The 19,261-nt window shown below is 39.6% G+C and overlaps 8 protein-coding genes across 10 annotated transcripts; 6 read left to right on the top strand and 2 right to left on the bottom strand.

Moving 5' to 3' along the window:
* The first annotated feature begins 194 nt into the window (after positions 1–194).
* LOC132784324 (uncharacterized) lies at positions 195–4,560 on the top strand. The gene is made up of 3 exons (XM_060789860.1): positions 195–1,252; positions 2,414–3,041; positions 4,423–4,560. Exons 1-2 carry the CDS (start codon positions 1,036–1,038, stop codon positions 2,605–2,607), a joined length of 411 nt encoding a protein of 136 aa, XP_060645843.1. The 5' UTR covers positions 195–1,035; the 3' UTR covers positions 2,608–3,041; positions 4,423–4,560.
* On the top strand, positions 3,869–5,710 carry LOC132784323 (transmembrane protein 216). Its single transcript, XM_060789859.1, has 2 exons — positions 3,869–4,298; positions 4,423–5,710. The coding sequence occupies exons 1-2, from the start codon at positions 4,043–4,045 to the stop codon at positions 4,614–4,616; spliced, it is 450 nt and encodes a 149-aa protein (XP_060645842.1). The 5' UTR covers positions 3,869–4,042; the 3' UTR covers positions 4,617–5,710.
* Positions 5,711–5,795: 85 nt separating this feature from the next.
* On the top strand, positions 5,796–7,049 carry LOC132784322 (uncharacterized). Its single transcript, XM_060789857.1, has 2 exons — positions 5,796–5,957; positions 6,013–7,049. Exons 1-2 carry the CDS (start codon positions 5,936–5,938, stop codon positions 6,933–6,935), a joined length of 945 nt encoding a protein of 314 aa, XP_060645840.1. The 5' UTR covers positions 5,796–5,935; the 3' UTR covers positions 6,936–7,049.
* Positions 7,050–7,151: 102 nt separating this feature from the next.
* On the top strand, positions 7,152–8,856 carry LOC132784321 (transcription factor Ouib-like). 2 transcript variants are annotated; one of them, XM_060789856.1, is made up of 4 exons: positions 7,152–7,360; positions 7,870–8,006; positions 8,087–8,332; positions 8,388–8,856. In XM_060789856.1, the coding sequence occupies exons 1-4, from the start codon at positions 7,241–7,243 to the stop codon at positions 8,500–8,502; spliced, it is 618 nt and encodes a 205-aa protein (XP_060645839.1). In that variant the 5' UTR covers positions 7,152–7,240; the 3' UTR covers positions 8,503–8,856. The 2 variants fall into 2 exon arrangements, with proteins under 2 accessions (XP_060645839.1, XP_060645838.1); XM_060789855.1 differs by having other exon boundaries at positions 7,417–8,006.
* A 301-nt stretch (positions 8,857–9,157) lies between these two features.
* Positions 9,158–10,522, top strand: LOC132787111 (transcription factor Ouib). Its single transcript, XM_060794003.1, has 4 exons — positions 9,158–9,344; positions 9,400–9,944; positions 10,003–10,248; positions 10,309–10,522. Exons 1-4 carry the CDS (start codon positions 9,231–9,233, stop codon positions 10,520–10,522), a joined length of 1,119 nt encoding a protein of 372 aa, XP_060649986.1. The 5' UTR covers positions 9,158–9,230.
* On the bottom strand, positions 9,400–12,431 carry LOC132787110 (transcription factor Ouib-like). Its single transcript, XM_060794002.1, has 4 exons — positions 12,213–12,431; positions 11,442–12,157; positions 11,142–11,387; positions 9,400–11,085 (listed from the first exon to the last, which is right to left on the bottom strand). The coding sequence occupies exons 1-4, from the start codon at positions 12,414–12,416 to the stop codon at positions 10,974–10,976; spliced, it is 1,278 nt and encodes a 425-aa protein (XP_060649985.1). The 5' UTR covers positions 12,417–12,431; the 3' UTR covers positions 9,400–10,973.
* Positions 12,432–12,570: 139 nt separating this feature from the next.
* On the bottom strand, positions 12,571–14,750 carry LOC132787109 (transcription factor Ouib). Of its 2 annotated transcripts, none has more exons than XM_060794000.1 (4): positions 14,504–14,750; positions 13,672–14,414; positions 13,365–13,610; positions 12,571–12,857 (listed from the first exon to the last, which is right to left on the bottom strand). In XM_060794000.1, exons 1-4 carry the CDS (start codon positions 14,642–14,644, stop codon positions 12,683–12,685), a joined length of 1,305 nt encoding a protein of 434 aa, XP_060649983.1. In that variant the 5' UTR covers positions 14,645–14,750; the 3' UTR covers positions 12,571–12,682. The 2 variants fall into 2 exon arrangements, with proteins under 2 accessions (XP_060649983.1, XP_060649984.1); XM_060794001.1 differs by having other exon boundaries at positions 12,754–12,891.
* A 194-nt stretch (positions 14,751–14,944) lies between these two features.
* On the top strand, positions 14,945–18,879 carry LOC132787106 (VPS35 endosomal protein sorting factor-like). Its single transcript, XM_060793996.1, has 12 exons — positions 14,945–15,046; positions 15,108–15,204; positions 15,259–15,381; positions 15,445–15,607; positions 15,664–16,319; positions 16,373–16,539; positions 16,602–16,884; positions 17,105–17,415; positions 17,481–17,824; positions 17,884–18,192; positions 18,251–18,519; positions 18,579–18,879. Exons 1-12 carry the CDS (start codon positions 15,030–15,032, stop codon positions 18,684–18,686), a joined length of 2,847 nt encoding a protein of 948 aa, XP_060649979.1. The 5' UTR covers positions 14,945–15,029; the 3' UTR covers positions 18,687–18,879.
* Positions 18,880–19,261: the final 382 nt, after the last annotated feature.

Raw genomic sequence — 19,261 nt, 5'->3', positions numbered from 1 at the left:
TCGAACTGTTTAAAATTATTAAACTTTTTACTTAAACAAACAGTAATTAACGCTACTTTTGCTTAACAATTTACTTTGATCGACAATATCCAATTTAGTGGATAACTCGACTTTGCAAAATACGTTAACGATAACAAGCAACTGACATTTCCAGGGCTACATAACAGTTTTGGTGTCAGTGTTATGCTGTCCAGGGCAGCAGTAACAGCTATACAGCTGTATAGCCACACTCCACATGTGCAGCCCCTTTTGGTACAACATAGTACCGTAAAAGCCAAAAATTTGTAATTTATTTACGTGAAAACCCAAATAGGGTCCCATAGCGAGACTGTAATGTGTGTATGAAGTGTCAATTCGTTTCGAAGTAGTTGTGTTCTTTGTGTGGGTCAAAAAGTTACGCGGCAATGTTGTTGTGATGTGTGTGTGTGCTAGAATGAGAAAGAGCGAAGTAGCAGCAAATAGTAATTTGGAATTTATATAAGCGCCATCGTTATTTTTCAACAATATCCACGCATATATTTAATGCAAACGTACATACGCACGCATACAGGCAAATATATAGACATTTAGTCATTGTATTGCCACCACAACAAGAAGAAAGGAGACTCCCATGACAACGGCAGACGAGTAACCACAACAACAAGAAGAACAATAATAGCAACAACAACAGCAGCAGCAGCGATAAAGTAAATATACATATGGGCAGACATAATTAAAAATACACCAAGAGCTGAGCGCCATTAACGTAAGGCAAGAGCAACCCCAACCCTGCTCACCCTCAAATACAAATACATTGACACAAGCATACAAATAGATGCAAGCATGTATGGGCGTGTGTGTGTGAGCCACCTGCTGCTGCCTGAAGAAGAACTTTAAAAGCGAACAACGCTCCAATAGAGCGGTGCTGCTGCTTCAAGCTGCCGCTGCGGTGACAACAAATCAACGTAGGGCACACAAGCTGCCCTAACTTGAGACAGCAGTAACACCAACAACAACAACAACAGTAAAAGGAACAGCAACAACAACACAAGCAACATGAACGCCAGCCTTATATATGAGATACTCATGTATTTGAACTCATTTTATTTTGGCATGTACGCCGCCTTTGAAGTGGGAGTCGGGGTGCTAAAGGCAATCAATCTGAATTACGGCGAAAACGTTCTGTCACGTGAGGCAACCATTTTGCTCTCGCTGTGCATCATCGAAACGCTGCGCATTGTCTTTGGTCGCAAAAGCAGCCTCAGCGATCGAGGTGAGTAAAGCGAATAAAAAGAAAGACCCACGCATATATAAATACTTTTAAGCATATGTGGCCACTATTTTGTATTTGTTTACTTAATGAGCTGTAAGCCATAGGAGCAAACAAACTCAACAGTTGAGTGTTGAGTAGAGGCTGCTTTGATTGTTCTCTTCTGTTCTGTTGGAGGTGGATGAGGCTGCTATGATGACATCCTCGAATTATTTGCCGCGGTCTCCATGGCGCGACAATGTCGTCGTCATTGTTGGTATCAGCATGCCTCCCTCCCTCCCCCTCATAGTCCGTAACCTCGCCCATTCTAAAAACGCTTTCACTATCAACATGGCGTATGCGTAATTTTCGCTTGCATATGTATCTTGCATATGTTTGTGTGTGCTTGTATACATATTCATTATGTGTTGAATTCTAACCGAACCTCTTCATAAAATTCATCACTTAAATGAAAGCAAAAATATTGCTATTCAATTGAATCATTTAATTGCAGCAGATGAAATAACTCAAGTTCAATTTTTTATTACACACATCAATTAATTTCTTTCAAAGTAAAAACAGATATGATATTTAATGTTGAATCTTATCTTTCATGGATATGTATAGATTATTTTGATATTTGTTCTATTACAGTTGAAGCTCAAAAATTAAAAAATTATGAAATTAACTTTCGTTTATAGAAAATATCTATTTTTGCATATACATAGTTAAAGAATATAAGTTCGTCACGAGAGTTTTTCAAAGAATAAAATAAATTGAAAAAAAAAACTTCATTTTATCGAAAGTTGTTTACCCAGAAATTAAAAAATTGTAAATACCGTAAAAAAAAGTTATTCTAATTTGCAAAAAAAAAATTATATTAATTGTTTGCTCATCATAAAATTCATTATGAAAGCAGAGGCAATGGTAGAAATAACACATTTAATTAGGTTGAATTATTCAATTAAAAAAATATAAAAAGGTATTTTTGCGTTATATATACTCTCAACTAAACAATTAAATCATTAATATATATAATGTCATAAAGGTGGACGATATGAAATCTTGCTGGTTTTTATTTAGAAATTAGTTGGGATAGGGCCAATATTAAGTAGACATTCTCTTGGCATATATATAGATACTAATTAATGTCTCATTTCTGTCGATTTCTTCTTTCACACACAGGCTGGCAAGCGACCGCATCCGTAATATTAACACTGCCCAGTCTCGCTATTGTTATCTATTTGTGTTGTTTTCAAACTTTTGTTCTCAAACTCGAAATTCTTCTGAGTGCCTTAATGATCATCCTCCAAGGTACTGAACTAGTCTACGCCAGCATATTCATTTGTACAATGTGTCGACCCGTAACATACACCTAGCAGTTGATCAACGTTGCCACGTCGTTGCCCAAGTCGAAGATGCCAACAGCAGCAGCGGCAGCATTACTTCAACCAGGAGCTGTCGTCGCTGTAGCTGAACCCGAAGTTGCATCTGAGGCTGTAATAATACGACGACGACAACGCAACTTTTGGCATAACTATGTCAAGCAGTTTTCATTCAAATTGAGCGACTTTGACGTTGGCTAAGCCAAATGGAATCATTCACATAAGCCCACGTAAAATACACACTTAACTTAAAGGATAGATGCGAATCGATAAATTAGATGAACAACCAAACAATACGCTGGCGTATTCCTGCAGTCAGTCCACCACAAAATAAACACCACAACAACCCGAAGGAAATATCCAAAACACCAAAGAGGAAAACAACAAAAAATCCACAAAGAAACCGTAAAAAACGCTTTTCTAACGAGGTTGGTAAAGACGTCAAACTTTTTATATTTTATAGATATCTATTTTATATAAGTTGTATATATTACACGATTACACTGCACAACACAAGCGCGCAATTTAATGCGCTGCGATGCGATCCGACGCGACTCGTCCGTTTCGATTAAAAGCGGCATTTGATTTGAATTCAGAGCGCATTCTTTTGTCCGAGCCATCGCTACTCGGACTCGCTCGTTGTTGGTGTATTTTTATACGCCTATAATGATCTAAAATTATATGCACATACAACTGCAACTACAACCACACTTGCCGCATAAGTAGTCTGTCTATGTGCAGCAACCTCAGCAGCATCGGTTGGCATCGTTGTCGCTGCTCATCAACGGTGCAATGTACACTTCTAATTCAAGTGTAATATATACGGGACCAACGGCTACTTTGATTAGGCCAGCTAGACGTAGAATACCAAGAGCAAAATTTTAAAATATGCTGCATGTAATGATTAAATTAAACCGCTTCTTGTCAAAACTTTCGAGAACTGCGTCCATGATGAATTGTTATACTGTGTACAAATGGCATGCTCGTAGTTAGTTCCATCCAGATACAGTTCCATTCCAGATGATAGTTCCATCTGTTTGTCAGTCAGTCATGCAAGGACTTAATTAGTAGTGTATTTCATATAGTTGTCGGCAGGTCATTCGTTTGGCATCCCTGACCAAATGAATTGAGCTACACGGCTGGCGGCTGTGAAAGAGATTTTAAGCACCGAAAGGCGACAACGACCAACAGCACATAATTCAATTTAAACGAAATGCAACAACAAATGAGCAACAACGACTGAGGCAATGGCCAACACAGCAGGTCTACATTATTATTATGGTCGTCAGTCTAAAAATATAGCGCCCAACGTAAGCAACGATCGCATTGCGCATTGTGCGATCATTGCCGGGATCCACAGAGTGATGATGATACTACACTGAGTTTGCAAATCACATCGCGAGTTAGTTACAAGTAAAACCTAGTTAAAATGCCTCCAAAACGTCCGCCGCCGCTTGTGCCAAAGAAGCCAAATCCCAGTATGAACTACGAGGTGTTAATCTATCTGAATAGCTTCTACTTTGGCATGTTTGCCTGCTGTGAAATGGCGATGGGCTTGCTGAAAGCGATCAATCTCAGCTACACTGGCCACTCGCTAGCCCAGGACTCGGCCGTCATGATAAGTTTTATTGTGCTAGAAACGTTGCGTTTGATAATGGGACGCAAGGGAACGCTGGCCGAGCGAGGTAGACAGATATATCTAATTATAGTTGTTATCAATATCAATGTTGTGTATTTCTATATTCATTAAATAATCTCTCATTCTCTTCTCTCTTTCTCTCTCTCTCTATTTTGTTTCGATGCATATAGGTTGGACTGCCATACTGTCGGTCTTTTTGACCGCCCCCTGCTTTCTGGGCGTGTCGTATCTGCTGCTCTTGCAGACCTACAAGCTGCGTCTAGAATATTGCCTTGGCACGCTGCAGATCGCGCTCTATTTGACCGAGGTGTGGTATGCCATTGTCTTCGTTTTTTCACTGTGTCGTCCAGTAACTTATGATTAGTAACATACAAGCAAAAACTGCAAGACGAGACATTTATACATTAACTACTTACTTAACTAAAAGAAAAAACCAAAACAGAGATTAGCAATATAATAAAATAAAAACTAAAAACTTTAAACAATTGAATAATGAGAATTGAGATATGAAATGGTCCCCAAAGCCAAATATATATAGATATATAGTATATACATTAATATATGCATCTCTACTTGTGTATAGTAAATGTATACTTCTAACGGTTTTATATTAAAGAAATTTGTTAACATCTAAGCATCAATTGGAACCAATATAACAAGACAACTACAACAACAACAAGGAGAACAACAACAAAAATTATGAACTTGAATAATTTTCACATTTGTAAGACAATTTTTTTTTGTATAAAATGCATAAAATTATATACATGTCCAAGTGAAATCAAAACAAAACACAAATTATCTTCATTCCTTGGACAGATTAAAAAATATTAATGTAAAAAAGCAAATATTAAGCAAAGTAAAGAAAACAAATAAAACAATAGTTACAATTTTAATGTTCAAACGAAAGCAGTTAAAAAGAAATATTTCATGAAATTTCAAAAGGCAATGTGTGTACTTTAATGAAATGTACTTTATATAAATCTAGCATAAAACCAAATAGAAAATGTAAGACAAATAGAACAAACCCGAAAGTAAAACACACTATTCTTAGACACTATGTAAAGCAAATCCAATGCTATTTCAATGCAATTCAAATCCAATGCTAGTCAAAATGCAACATTGGGGATACCAATTCAGGCTTTCTCTTTCATTTCAACCTCTAGTCAGAAGGAAAATCTCATGCTATCATCCTCCTCTCATCCAATTATCAATTAGGTGTAGTGCAAGCGAACCCATTAAAACTACAAAGAACTAACCTTATGTTGACAACTTTAATTGTATAATATTTATATAAATTTTCTGTTGAAATGCAAAATGTTAACATACATTTTTAAAATGCGCTAGTCGAAAGTCGAATAACCAAAGAATGTAACACAATTTAGTTATAACAAACCAAAAATAAGATTTTACGACAAATTATATACACTTGATGAAAAATACCAATTAAAGAACAAAAAAAAAAAAATTAAGCCATGACTTTTTCTCTCTAAATAGCATTGCAGTAGGCTTCGCTATTATAGTATACAATCTTATAGGGTAAATAGTTTTGTTACATTTAATAAAGAAAAAAAACAGGGAAAAAATACACGACACACACATTTGTTGCTTTAGATTTCCATTGGCTTCATTTTGAACATTCAACACCAAGAAGATCTCACGCATCTGCATCATTATTTTGCAATGGAGAAGAAACAAATGTCTGGTAAGTTTTAATTATTTGAGAGCGTGACTTCACTCAACTTAATATCCATTTGCAGTGCATAATGTTTTGGAATCGCAATCGAGCAGCAGTCGTCGCGTGATGTGGAAAGTGGGCGAGGAAGAGGAGGAAGTCTTTGATTCGGTTGTCAACTATCGTCTCCTATTGCCAGACAATTTGGAGCACGAACAGGCCAGTCAAAGTAAAGCTTCAACTGATGACAAGAAAGCTATAAATGAAACGAGCGATGTGGCATCCAAGCGAAGAGCTCGTGTATTGGGCTACTGGCATCGTTTGTTCGATCGGCTACGCATTCAGGCCTCACCCAGTTTAGCACTGCGCTACAAGCCATCAGACGGGTCGCTCAAGGATCAACACAGCAGTAAGGAAGCGTCTAAAGATCCCGCTGGCGATATCAAATTGGAGACGTGCTTTTTTCCACCTTATCAAACAGCTGTGGTGCGTGAAGTGGCGCCCACGTTTGCCCATCGCTTATGCTTGCCGGACGACAGCGACTCGTGTTGTTCCGGTTCGATCGAGTTGCGTATTCCTCTATTGAAAACCTCAAGGATCGGCAAAATGTCTAGAGCCAGAGTTGTGCACGAGAGCACTTCGACATATAGTCAACCAGAAACAGCAGCAGCGACGACAACTGACAATGCAAAGTTTAAGCGTCGCAATAAAAAGACAGTGGGATCTTCGATTGCTGGTGCTGGTGGCAATAGCTCCAGGGTTAATAGCAGCAACAAGTCAGCATCCAATGGAAGTGCCAACTGCGTTTTGCCAACATTGCGACAGCGACAACTGGAACTTCATCGTTATCGTGTGCTCATTGAGAAGCGGCGTCTGGAACTGCTGGATCTAAAGATCGTGCGCGAACGGGCGGATTCATTACGTCATGAGATACTGTTCCACAAGGATTTGCAGCTAAAACACAATCAGATCAAGGCATATGAGGACAACAACAGCTCCCAGGCATAGAATATAATGATCTTCGCCATCTGTTCAATTCTCAAAATCATCAAGCAGTAGTATTAACAACAAATCTCCCAAAACAAAATATACAGTGCAATAAAATTATTGGTTATTTAAATACCCCAAACAACCATTTACTCATTTTTGAATTTTGAATAAGCGTTAAAAGCTTAGCGGGCAAATTCTGTCCGTGGGCGTGTTGCCGCTTTTGTGTGACTGTCAGCGCAGCTGTTTCGATGACAATATTACATGCAAATGCATTTTGATGAGTTTCAAATTACAATATTGTGCGGCGTGTTCAGTTTAGAGATATGCTGCTGAGAATGTGTCGCATCTGCGGAAAAAGCAATGTTTGTGATAAAAGTAAAAATCTATTTGAACCGAGCAACAGGAAGTTACTGGGGCACATTCAAATGCTAACTGGATTGCGGGTAATTATTAACGGAAGTGAAAGTTACAAACACAAATTTTTTAATATAAGTACTAGTTGAGTGCTTTAGAAAATGCTCCCATCTCCATTTGCTTTTGCTGTCAAGCTGACCTTAAGTTGTCCATGGCTTTTCGGCGGCTTTGCATCAAAACGCAAAAGAAATGGCATCCATCAATTGAAGTCAATGAGGATTCGTCCTTAAGTGAGCAGGAGAGTTTAAGAAAAAGCCCTGTACCAAAACTCCCTCAGAAATGCAATGAGCTATACTTAGACAGCGATTCAGATGAGGAACCACAGCAAACCGTGCAAGTTTTAATTAGAGAAACGAGGATACACAAACATTTGATCAATGATGAAACAGCTCAGGAGTACGATCATCTCGACTTGAATTGGATGCAAGTACATAAAGATATCGAGACCTACGACATAGACGACAATGAAGACATTGAAGACGACGATAGTGATGAAAAACATATTCCTAACCAACAAAATATCGAACATTCCACACAGCCTCACCAGAAACTCCTGAAAGCGAATCAGGAGACTGCCATCTACATTTGCGAGCTGTGCGGAACACACGTGAAAACAAAAGCCTCTTTTGAGCGCCACATACGCAAACATACCGGAGAACGTCCCTTTGGCTGCGAGTAAGATTACATTTACATTTAATTGTAGATGCACATAAATTACACTCGATCTAATGGAATATCGAAATACATTTGCGTAGGAAATGCGAGGCCCGTTTCTTGACGGCAGCTGAACTGCGATCACATGGTCTCACCCACACTGGTGACCGACCGTATCCATGTCGATATTGTGATCGCCGATATGTCAGCTATATGGGCCGACTGAAGCACGAAAGACTTCACACCAATGAGCGTCCATTTGTGTGTACGGAGTGCGGAAAGGCTTTCACCAATGCCTACATTCTCAAGAACCATATGCTGGTGCACACGGGTGAACGTCTTTTCAGGTAGGTAATATTATTTCATTCATTTTCTGAGTACAAGCTTCATTTTGACTTCCAGATGCGAGCTTTGTGATCGTTCCTTTCAGCGTAAAACTCATCTTACCACTCATTTTCGTTCCAACACGCACAAGCTGAACGTCAATAAGCATCAAGATGCATTAGAAATATCTTAGATTGCATACATAATGTTAAAATACTATATACAGATAGATTTATAAATCAATTTTAATTATTTTATTTTCTTTCAATTTTAACGCACTTTTTATATCATTCAGCTTTTGTCAAGCAATAACTGTTCAATACAAAGAAATCATTCAGCTTTTGTCAAGCAATAACAGTTCAATACAAAGAAATCATTCAGCTTTTGTCAAGCTGTTCAGTTCAATTTTGATTGAAGGGAACAGTTTGTTCAATTTTGTTCAATCTTCAGATTGCAAAAGGTGTTCCCATTAAGAAGTAACACTTTCTTGTAAAAACGAAACTGCGAAAATTAATTAATCGGTATATTTTGTATATATTTATTTGTATTGGACGTATTAATTTTTAAGTTTTTTTTTTTTTTTGTATTTACATAGAAAATATAATAGTTGATAGAAAATAGAAATAGTTATACATTTTCGTTTAACAAATTGTATTCCTAATGCGCAAGTTTGTATATTAAAATGAATTAATTATATGCCCACAATAAAACTAACTGTCTTTTGGTATTTGAGAAACAAATTTTTTCCTTTTTGATTGAATGCAATTGGGAACAGTTTGTTCAATTTTTGAGCCAGTGTTGAGCTGCGGCAACAACCTGTTGGCGTCTCTGGGTGAATGCCAGGCGCTTCAGTGAGAGGGTGATAGCTGTTTTGTTTACAGTTAAAGATTGCATTTATCTAAAAGATATTTTGTGCACACAATGCTACAAAACATATGTCGCATCTGTGCTATTGACACTAATGAAGTAACCAAACTCTTTGAGAAGAGTGCACGAAAATTGGTGCGCCAAATAAAACTTCTTACCGGTGTTTTTGTAAGTCAATGAAAATTATAATGATGTATTAATTAATGAATTAATTTAACGACAGCTGGAGTCCAAACCCGACTTGCCCGATGTGATTTGCAATAGCTGCTTAGAGGATTTGCACTGTGCCATAGAGTTTCGTCGCCGCTGCTTGCTTAACCACAAACGATGGAAGCCCACAAAGTTAATGGAATCCGAGTCTGGAGCATCCACAAGGGTTATTTGTATGCGCCGCAGCACGAGAAGTCGGATGCAATATGTGGAAGATGAAGCGCCATTAAGTCCTGTTGAAGTGCTTATTAAAGTAGAGCAACCAAAATGTAATGCAATTGACGACGACATCGATCATTTGGAGCCCCCAAACCAGACCGAAAATGATAACAGACTTGACCTTACTGTGTCGGAGGAGGAGGAGCTCTATGTGCCACCCACAAAGGGAAAATTACGATCACGCTCACGTCTAATGAAAGCGACAATCTTAAAGCAGCCCCGCACTAAGCAAAAGCTGCCAGTTTTCTTCTGTGATCAGTGTGGAAACAACGTGACGGGAAAATCTGCCTTTGATCGCCATCTGCGCAAACACAGCGGCATTCGACCCTTTCAATGCGAGTAAGCTGAAGTATTGAATAAAAGGCTTTACTATTTATTAATATTGTTCATCTTTTAGGCAGTGTCCTGCACGTTTTTTCTCAGCCGGCGAGCTTAAAGGTCATCTAGTGATGCACACGGGGGATCGCAACTTTCCCTGTCGTTACTGCGAACGCACCTACGTCAACTATAGTGGTCGACTGCGTCACGAACGAACCCATACCAATGAGCGGCCATTTGCATGTGCCCAATGTGGCAAGACTTTCACCAACTCCTACATACTCAAAAACCATATGCTGGTTCATACTGGAGAACGGATGTTTAGGCATGTACAATAACTATATCTCATATAAAGATTACTTTAAAGCTATTGTCCGTTTTACAGATGCGATTTGTGCGATCGCGCATTCTCGCGTCCAACGCACTTAAAAACACATTATCGCTCGAATACCCACAAGCATAATTTGGAGAAATCCAGTGCTGAGCAACTGCAGCCGTTTAAGACGAATGAACTACAAACGACAGCTGATATTGTCTCACTTTATGATTCTAACGAAGATCCACAGGTTCAATTAATAGCTACTGTTGACGTAACTTAAGAACAACAACATTATTGTGCAATTTTTAGTCTAAGTATTTTGGTGTCAGACACAATTCGATGCCTAAGAATAAATAAATAAAGTGTTTTTAGGAGGCATCTATATATATGTATGTTCAGATATCGGTTCTATGACACAAGAAGAAAGTTAATTTATATTACACGTTGTCTTGATATCATATACTATCACTGGACTATTCTTTGACTTTTTTTTTTGGGAATTATGGCTAAATTCCACAAAAATTAGATACACGCAATCGACAAACATTTAAAAAATTAAAAATACTTATAAAATGAGAGTCGAGAGTAGCTACAGCTACAAGACACAAACAAAAAATACATATTCTGGTTTGCTAGCTTTATATCTTAGATGCAATTCACAACAGCTAAACGAAATACCGCAAAAAGTCCATATTTAATACAACAGATTCTATGCCCTATCCACAATGTAATCAACTTTTAAATTCCTGCTGCTGACGCTCCATGTTTCGCTTATGGGCGCTGGACCTATAATGCGTAACCAGATGCGTTTGGCGAATAAATGTTTTGTTGCACAACTCGCAGCTGCAATGGAAAAAAGTTAGAATAAGCTTACAAATCAGTTGACAAACAGAGCTTACCTAAAGGCTCGCTCGCCGGAATGTATTAGCATGTGGTTCTTGAGAATATAGGCGGTGGTGAAGGCCTTGCCACAACTTTGGCATCCATACGGTCGCTCATTGGTGTGCGTGCGCTCGTGCTTGACTCTGGTGCTATAATCTGTGAAACAACGCTCGCAATACTGGCAGGCAAAGGGACGCTCTCCCGTATGTCTTCGCATGTGGCGCTTCAGCTCCGAGTTGGTACAAAAGCGATCGCGACAAATGCTAAAATTTAACATGAAGTACTTCAATTGCATTAAAGAGCGTTTATCAACTCACTCGCATTCAAATTGCTTGTCTCCACGATGTCGCCGGCAATGCAGATCGAAGGCCATTCGTCCAGTTATATGATTGCCACACTCGTCGCAAATGAAGATCAGGCTGCCGACACGCTTTCGTCCTGGTTTTTTCTTAACTGCATTTACATGCTGTGTGTCTGCAATCTCGTCGCTTAGCACTCGGTCTAGCATCGCACAATCCTCGTCCGATTCTCTATCGGGCAAAATATAATTCACATTTTCCTGATCTCTGCCCTCTTCTTGAACAACAATTGTAAATGGTTGTTCCTCCTCTATTATTTCCACGTGTTGATCATCTTCTACTGTTGATGCTGCTGCTATCTCCTCCTTGACTAGTTCATCGTCTATGACAATGTTGTACTCCATTAAATCATCCTGTTTTAAATGCTCGTTTTCTTCAAATGTTTCCTCCTCTTTGTGATCCGCTTCAGTGATGACGTCTACTTGCTCCCCTTGCATATCAATAATCTTAGATACGGAATCATCATCCGAATCATCATTATTTGTTTCTCTTTGGCTGAACTCCAATATGGCTTCTTTGTATTCCGCGGGTATTTGTTCCAACTGCTCCTCTGTTAATCCAGCCAGCAGCTCATGTTGTGCTCCAAAGACTCGGTCACGAAATCGGATTGCTTCACGTAACTCCGTTTGACAGCAAATACATATAAGGTCCGGTAAACATTCCACATTTTCTAACTGGATAAATTATTTTTAATGACCTTACAAAACTGTAAAAAAATTGATTACTTACAATGATGCCTGTGAGAACTTGCAGCTTCCAAAGTATATTTGGGTTATCAAAGATGCGTATGGATCTCTTGTACGCTGCGTATCTGCCACACACTCGGCACATATTTTTAAGCATTTTGAGATTTTTAGAAATAAACAAGTATTTAGTCCGATAATTGGTTTTTTTTCTTGTTTTAACTCCAGCTGTGTTTTCAGTGTGTACCATTCACACGTTGACGTTGACAAGCTACACATTCCAGTGTTGTAAAACACAAAATGCCTAATGTAAGCATATTTGTAATTTTTCGTATTATAAATCATTTCTCGCCCCTTTATTTCTCCTATATATACAAATTCTCTAAATAAATGTATATACCCAATTAAAGTGTTTTAATAATTTTTATTTTTATCTATATGTCGTATAGTAAGTATGCTCCAATATCTTAAATGATAAGTGTACAATTTCAGTAGAAACGTATGTTTTTTTAGCTTTTAATCTTGAATGTGCAAGCTTTCTTCGTCCATTTCCAATTTAAGCTGATGAGCCGGATCGTGTTGCATTTGCTGCTTCAATTGATACTTTTCCACAGTTCGCTTATGGACACCGGTGCGCATATGTGTGCTTAAATGGGTCGGCAGCATAAACGACTTGTCGCACAGATCACATCTACAAAAAAGAACGATAAAAACCAGATACAAATCTACAAGCAATGTTTGCTTCAATCGAGAGTGCTCAACTGTCAAACACCCAGCCAACAATTCAGTGTGACCGTAACAACTGTACTTTCTTATCACATTTTTGTTGAATAATTTTATGATCCAATTAACCATTTTAATATCCAAATTATCATAAGTCGCCTATATATTGTGCTCTTCTATTTAAAAAATATATATACAATATACACGAGACAATCAACAGTCTCTAAGATCTAGTAGATCATACGGACGGGTGTGGGGGCAAACAGAACGATTTAGTGTGACCATTCCAACTGTACTTTCTTATCGCTCCACAGAATGTGTGTATAGTATGTATATAATCTCTTATAATCTGATCTAGTTGTTTGAAGGGACGGAGCCTCTTGGAATATCTCATTTTTCCGCCTGTTATATATTATCCTTGTTACCCAGTTTTAATACCCTTTTAAAGGTATATTTCTAAAATTTAAATACTCACCTATATGATCGCAAGCCGGAATGTGTTAGCATGTGGTTCTTAAGGATGTACCCAGTAGTGAAGGCCTTGCCACAAGTGCCACACGCATAAGGCCGCTCGTTGGTGTGCGTGCGCTCGTGCTTCACTCGGGTTGTGTAGTCGGAGAAGCAGCGTCCACAATACTGGCAGGCAAAGGGACGCTCTCCAGTGTGCTTGCGCATGTGGCGCTTCAATTCTGACGTAGTGCAAAAGCATTTGTCACAGATTCTAGGAAAAAGAAGTCGAATCAATTAATATGATTCTTTAGTAAAAAGCAGAGCAAACTTACTCGCACTGGAAATCCTTTTCACCACGATGACGACGACAGTGCAACTCGAATGCCATGCGTCCCTTGATGTGATTGCCGCACTGATCGCAAATATAGACGCCTCCGGCGCCACGACGACGTGGATCATCAGCTTTGATCTTTGGCTTTGGTGGCAGACTCGACTTCTTAACAACCGTTTCGTGCTCATACTCATCGTCCAATACATTATCCAGCACAGCCACCTCGTCATCCGAGTCGTAAAGATAGACTTCTGTGGGGTCGGGGACAATCAACTGATCAGCCATGCCCTCAATCTTCACCACATTGCCATCATCGTCGGCCATTAGACATTCGTATTGTGCATCCTCCTCGACTATCGTGTCATCCTCATCGCCGTCATGTTCAATGATGTCCGCTATGTCCTGATCTATCTCATATTTGATTTTACCAATTGAACCACTTTCTTCCGGGGCATATTTGATGAACTCCTCCTCCGCTTGGCTGCCATCTGGATTGACTTCGCCTTCGGCATCCGACTCGGGGTCGACAGCATGACGTCCACGACGCGTTTGCGATGGCAATGCATCGGCGCCCATGATGAGTGCTTTGTATCGCTCTGGTATGTCATTCAACTGCTGTTTGCTCATTCCATCAAGCAGATCACGTTGTGCACTGATACAACGGTCGCGGAATCTGATGGCCGTTGTCAATTCTATGTTGCAGCACTCGCACATTAGTTCCGGGAGCCCAATGAAGCTTTCCAACTGCAAAAATTTAACGAAGGAAACACTCATTTTTTAATAAGCGTCAAACAATACTTTCGTGTGAGCGCATTTTTTTTCTTGTAATTTACCCGCAGTCCCGTCAGCGTCTCTAAGTTGCCAAGAATTTTTTTGTTGGCCTTGTCGAAGATTTTAAACGATTTTTTAAAGCTCGCGTATTTGCCGCACACCCGGCATGTGTTTTTCAGCAGTTTATTTGTCGTTTTTGACATCGTTAATGAAGAAAAACACAATTTTTATATCAAGAAATAATTAAGGGAAAAAAAGATGCGCGGACGTCTCGCGTTGCCAACTTTTCGTTTTGTACAGTGTTGTTTTGTCATTCACTGCGAACGATAACACATTGAACATTTGAATTGCTGTCTTTGTGTTGCAAATAAAATCATTTAAACAATGCACTCATTTAAAAGAAAAGGGCTCTGAATTCATTTAAGAAAACAGGTAAATCAATTATAAATTAATTTTTTTTTGTAATTATAATAATGAATTTAATTTATAAATAGATGAACAAAAACATCGATATTTGTTATAGGAAATTTAAGTTCAGAAGTGTAATCGATGTTTCGATAGTGTAATCGATGTTTTTCCACCGCTATCATGTCGTCGTTGGAATGGTAAGTTTCGTCTAGAAAATATAAACAAATAATTGTCTATAATCAAGCTATTATTGAGCAGGGCTTGTGCACCGCGCTGCTATCAAGTAACAAAAAACCATCTACGTAGACATGCAACGCAGGAACATCCGCTTAAGCAGCTGGCTGCAAGTGTTGCGGTAAGGGAATAAATCCCAATTAACGAGTGATTAATAAGTGAAAATGTTTATCAGGTTTTGGAAAACAACAATCCGCTGAGCTTGGCCTTGGCACTCGAGGGCACCGATCCTTTGTCTAAGTTTGCGCGCCAGGAGCAAGAGCTCAACGATCCATTGACCCAAATGGCCAGTGAATATGTAAGCACAAATTGAATATTTTTTCTTTTGATTGTAGTAAAATGATCATTCTTAATATTTTAGACACTCAAATCCAAACGCAGTAATGCAGTTGATCCTGAGGATAACACGCTGAACTGGAGTACGCGTCGCCTGGGAATTTTAAATCGTTTCACCACTAATGAGAAGCTATCGCTCTCCACGAGTTTTCTATGCACCAGTAGCTCGGAAGGCGGCGGCGAGAACTGTAAGTTTACTGAATACGCATTGTTAATTATGGAGTTAACAAGTCTTTCGCTACAGTCAAAGCGCAAACAGTCGTTGCTGACAAGGTCAAGTATCGTCTGGAGCAGCTGGATCACTTCGATGATGGCAGTATGCGTCACATGATGGATCTAACGCAGCAGGAGTATATACAACGGTTCGATCAGCTGAAGCAGGAGCTTATACAGTCCTGGCACAGTGATCAGCGAGTCAAGGCCCTCAAGATAGCCATACAATGTGCTAAAATGCTGTCGGACACGAGCGTCTTGCACTTCTATCCCAGTCAATATGTTCTCATCACCGACATCTTAGATGTCTTTGGCAAGCTCGTCTACGAGCGACTACGTGCCAAGGCAGCAGGTGCACCGGGAGCATCGGCTGTGACACTGCAGCGAGAACGCGAAGCAGCACGCGATACTTGTCAGAATTGGTTCTATAAGATAGCCTCGATTCAAGAGTTGTTGCCGCGGCTTTATCTCGAAATGGCCATATTTAAATGCTATGAGTTTCTAACATCATCGCAACAAGAAACTGAACAACTGCTACTCCGGCTGACGAGTCAATTGCGTGGCATTGCAGATCCTTTGGTCTCCAGCTATGTGCGTTGCTACTTGGTACGCGTCGGAGCTCCTGTTACATCCAGCAAATTTTACATACGAGACAACTTCAACGACTTCTTTATCATGTATCCACAGGTACGTCTATCAACTCTACTTTTTGACAACTTTCTAATTCTTTTCTTTTACAGATTTTCCGCTTAGTGGCCCGCTACAACTTGCATCCAGAGATAATCACGGCCACCGCCTATTTACAACTTTATGCGCCTGCTCTGGACTTCATGCTGCAGTGTCTCATGCACAAGAGCGAAGTGTATGCCGAAGAAATGCTTAGCGAGTGTAAACAGCTTAAGAACAAGTAAGTTAATTTATTTACGTTGCAACTAGCTAGTTTATTCTTGCATTTCTTGAACATTTTAGCGGTGCTGTACTTTTATCCATACTCAACTCTTCCAAAGGCGAGTTCATTGCCTCGCATGCTCATGAGTTTTTGGAGCTTATCAATAACTGCGGCACACCCGGCATTTCAAAATCTCAGTTGCTGCGACCGCTGGGCAGTTGTGTCAGTAGCTGTGCTCCGTTGCAGGAGCAGCGTGTTCCCTTTCTAAATGCCGCATTTCAAACCATCAACACGCTCACGGATCCCAATGAGTACATTAATTGTGTGGAGACGTGGACACCCTTTGTAGCGCAGTATTTTACGGTAAGTGCTAAGCAGTACGGAAGGGCTTAAACTCAAATACGCCCCTTAGAAAATTAATGCTGTTTATAGTGTTTTTGGTAAATTTGTATCATCCAACCAAACCATTTATAGAATAGAAAATCAAAAGTCTTTCTTGTTGATTAACCTCAAACTCACAATCCAAACCTAGGTTTTGCCTAAATGAGATTATATTATTTATTTTCTTATTCATAATTTGCAGATACACGAGGTGAATCGTTTGCTAGGTGAACTGAACACCCGCATGTGCCTCGGCAAGGCCTATGAGAAGCACTATGGTCAGCTGCAGAGTATCTTGACGAGAATCATGCAAAACTATCGTAGCATCGAGTTGCTGCTTATACAACCGCATTTTTTGCCCTACTTAGATCTATTTCATAAGGAATCGGTGCGCGTGGAAGTCTGCAAATCCATACTGAGTTACTATCGTCAAAATAGCGAGGAACAAACTTGCGATGCTGTCGTTACCAATGCGCTGATGTATCTGGGAAAGATACTAAACGACTCCGTCAAGTTAGTAAAGACAGATCAACTTATATTGATTCAATTAATACATTTATGTTTGTATTTCATTCTAGTGCACTCACAGTCGAGGATGAACGGCGACAAATCTCGCAGCTCATTAATGGTTTCATCAACAAAGTGCATTTTGGTCGAGATTTGGAGCAGCAGCTCAGCTTCTATGTGGAGGCACGCGGCACATTTAGCAACTTGGATGCGGTCTATATAACCCTTGTGCATGCCGCCTGTAAGCTAACCATGCGTTCTTCCAATCGGCAATTGTCAAAATCGTTGGGTTTCATCAAAGCCTGCATTGCTTACTGCTTCATTACCATTCCTAGTATTACTGCTGTTCAGCAGAAAATGGATTTGTATCTGCTCTGTGGTCAGATAGCGCTGCGGCATCTCTGCTTAGGCCAAGGTATGATTTCTGACTTAGCTGAGTATTGAATGCGTAACTAGATTACTTTATTCTTGCAGCTGATGCCTGTTTTGAAGCTGCACTTCAACTGGTCAACGAGTTGCCCACGGTCGCTGTCGATTTTGAGGGCAAACCGCGTTGCCTAGAACGCTATCTGGTCGCATATTTGTGCAATATGCTCGCCACATTGATTGTAGTGCCCGACAGTCCTGAGCAGGGCGTCCTATATTTTCTGCGCCTGCTGCTGGAGATCGTAGGTAGGCGATCCTTCAAAGCGAACAGCACAGCGCCCACTATCATATATTTGCATGCTCTGGACATGCTGTATGTACAAAGTCTGGAACAGTTTCCCTACCACATCGACGGCGGTAAGCATTTGCTATGCCAATTAATTATTGGTACATCTACTAATGACTTTTTATTTAGTGGTTTCCAATGATGCACTTTACGGTCATGATCCCAAGTTCCTAGTGGAGGTGAATAATCTGTGTGGTCAAGTGGTGGATGCCATTCTACTGCAACTGAAATCTTTGGGCGCTGCCCAACAGCTGCGCACACAAGCACAGCTATCCATGGAGTTATTTATGCGCATTGTGCGATACGCAGATCTTGATAAAGAACCTCTTTGCCAGCTGGCAGTAAAACTCTGGCTATTGGCCAACAAATCGCAGGCTGAACTAGATTCCGAAACAATAGTGCGTATATACAACCTATTTATAATGCAAGTAATGCCATTGTTAACTTATTGTTGCAGCCACAAACGTTGTGCAGTGTGGAGCACTTTTACAAATTGGTAAAGGATGCGTCACCGTCGAGAGCTCAGACCATTGCCAAGCTGTTGCTGCGTATGCGGGATAGTTGAAACTGAGAATCTATAGTCATACTATATAATCTATATATAAGTTGTGGCTAATCAAGCGTGGATAGCGGCTTGGTTACCATGATAACTACTTGAATTTCGTTGTGCAATCAAATGGCTGAATTAAGACTTACAATATTTATATAATGAATTAATCTTATGACTTACTTGGAACATATTAAATGTAATCAAACACCATAAACAATTGATTGTTTTATTAAATGCGCAGTTTTTGATGCGTTTATTCAAATGTTGATTACTTTGCGCCCGCTAAGACACAGCCGCCATAGGAATCTAAGCTGTGCGTTTACGACGTTTATACGCATCGCCTTATCGTTAATTCGCAACTGCTTTTCGCGATAAGTCGTTGTGTGTAAGGACTATATACGAAGGTGTAAAAATATGAATTACATTTGCTCTTTATCATTTTTGTGTATAGTTTAAAACATTTGAGGCAATTTGTCGTTTTTGGTTTTTTTTTTTTGCGTGTGCATTTCAAAAATGGCTAAATCTATGGCTGACGAACTCGCAAGGATCACATATATGACATATGACGTCTGACTGAACTTAAGAAGAAG

The sequence above is a fragment of the Drosophila nasuta genome, chromosome 2R, assembly GCF_023558535.2.
Source record: "Drosophila nasuta strain 15112-1781.00 chromosome 2R, ASM2355853v1, whole genome shotgun sequence".
NCBI lineage: Eukaryota > Metazoa > Arthropoda > Insecta > Diptera > Drosophilidae > Drosophila > Drosophila nasuta.
The sequence above is the reverse complement of the archived record's forward strand: the minus strand, read 5'-3'. Positions and strand labels throughout refer to the sequence as shown.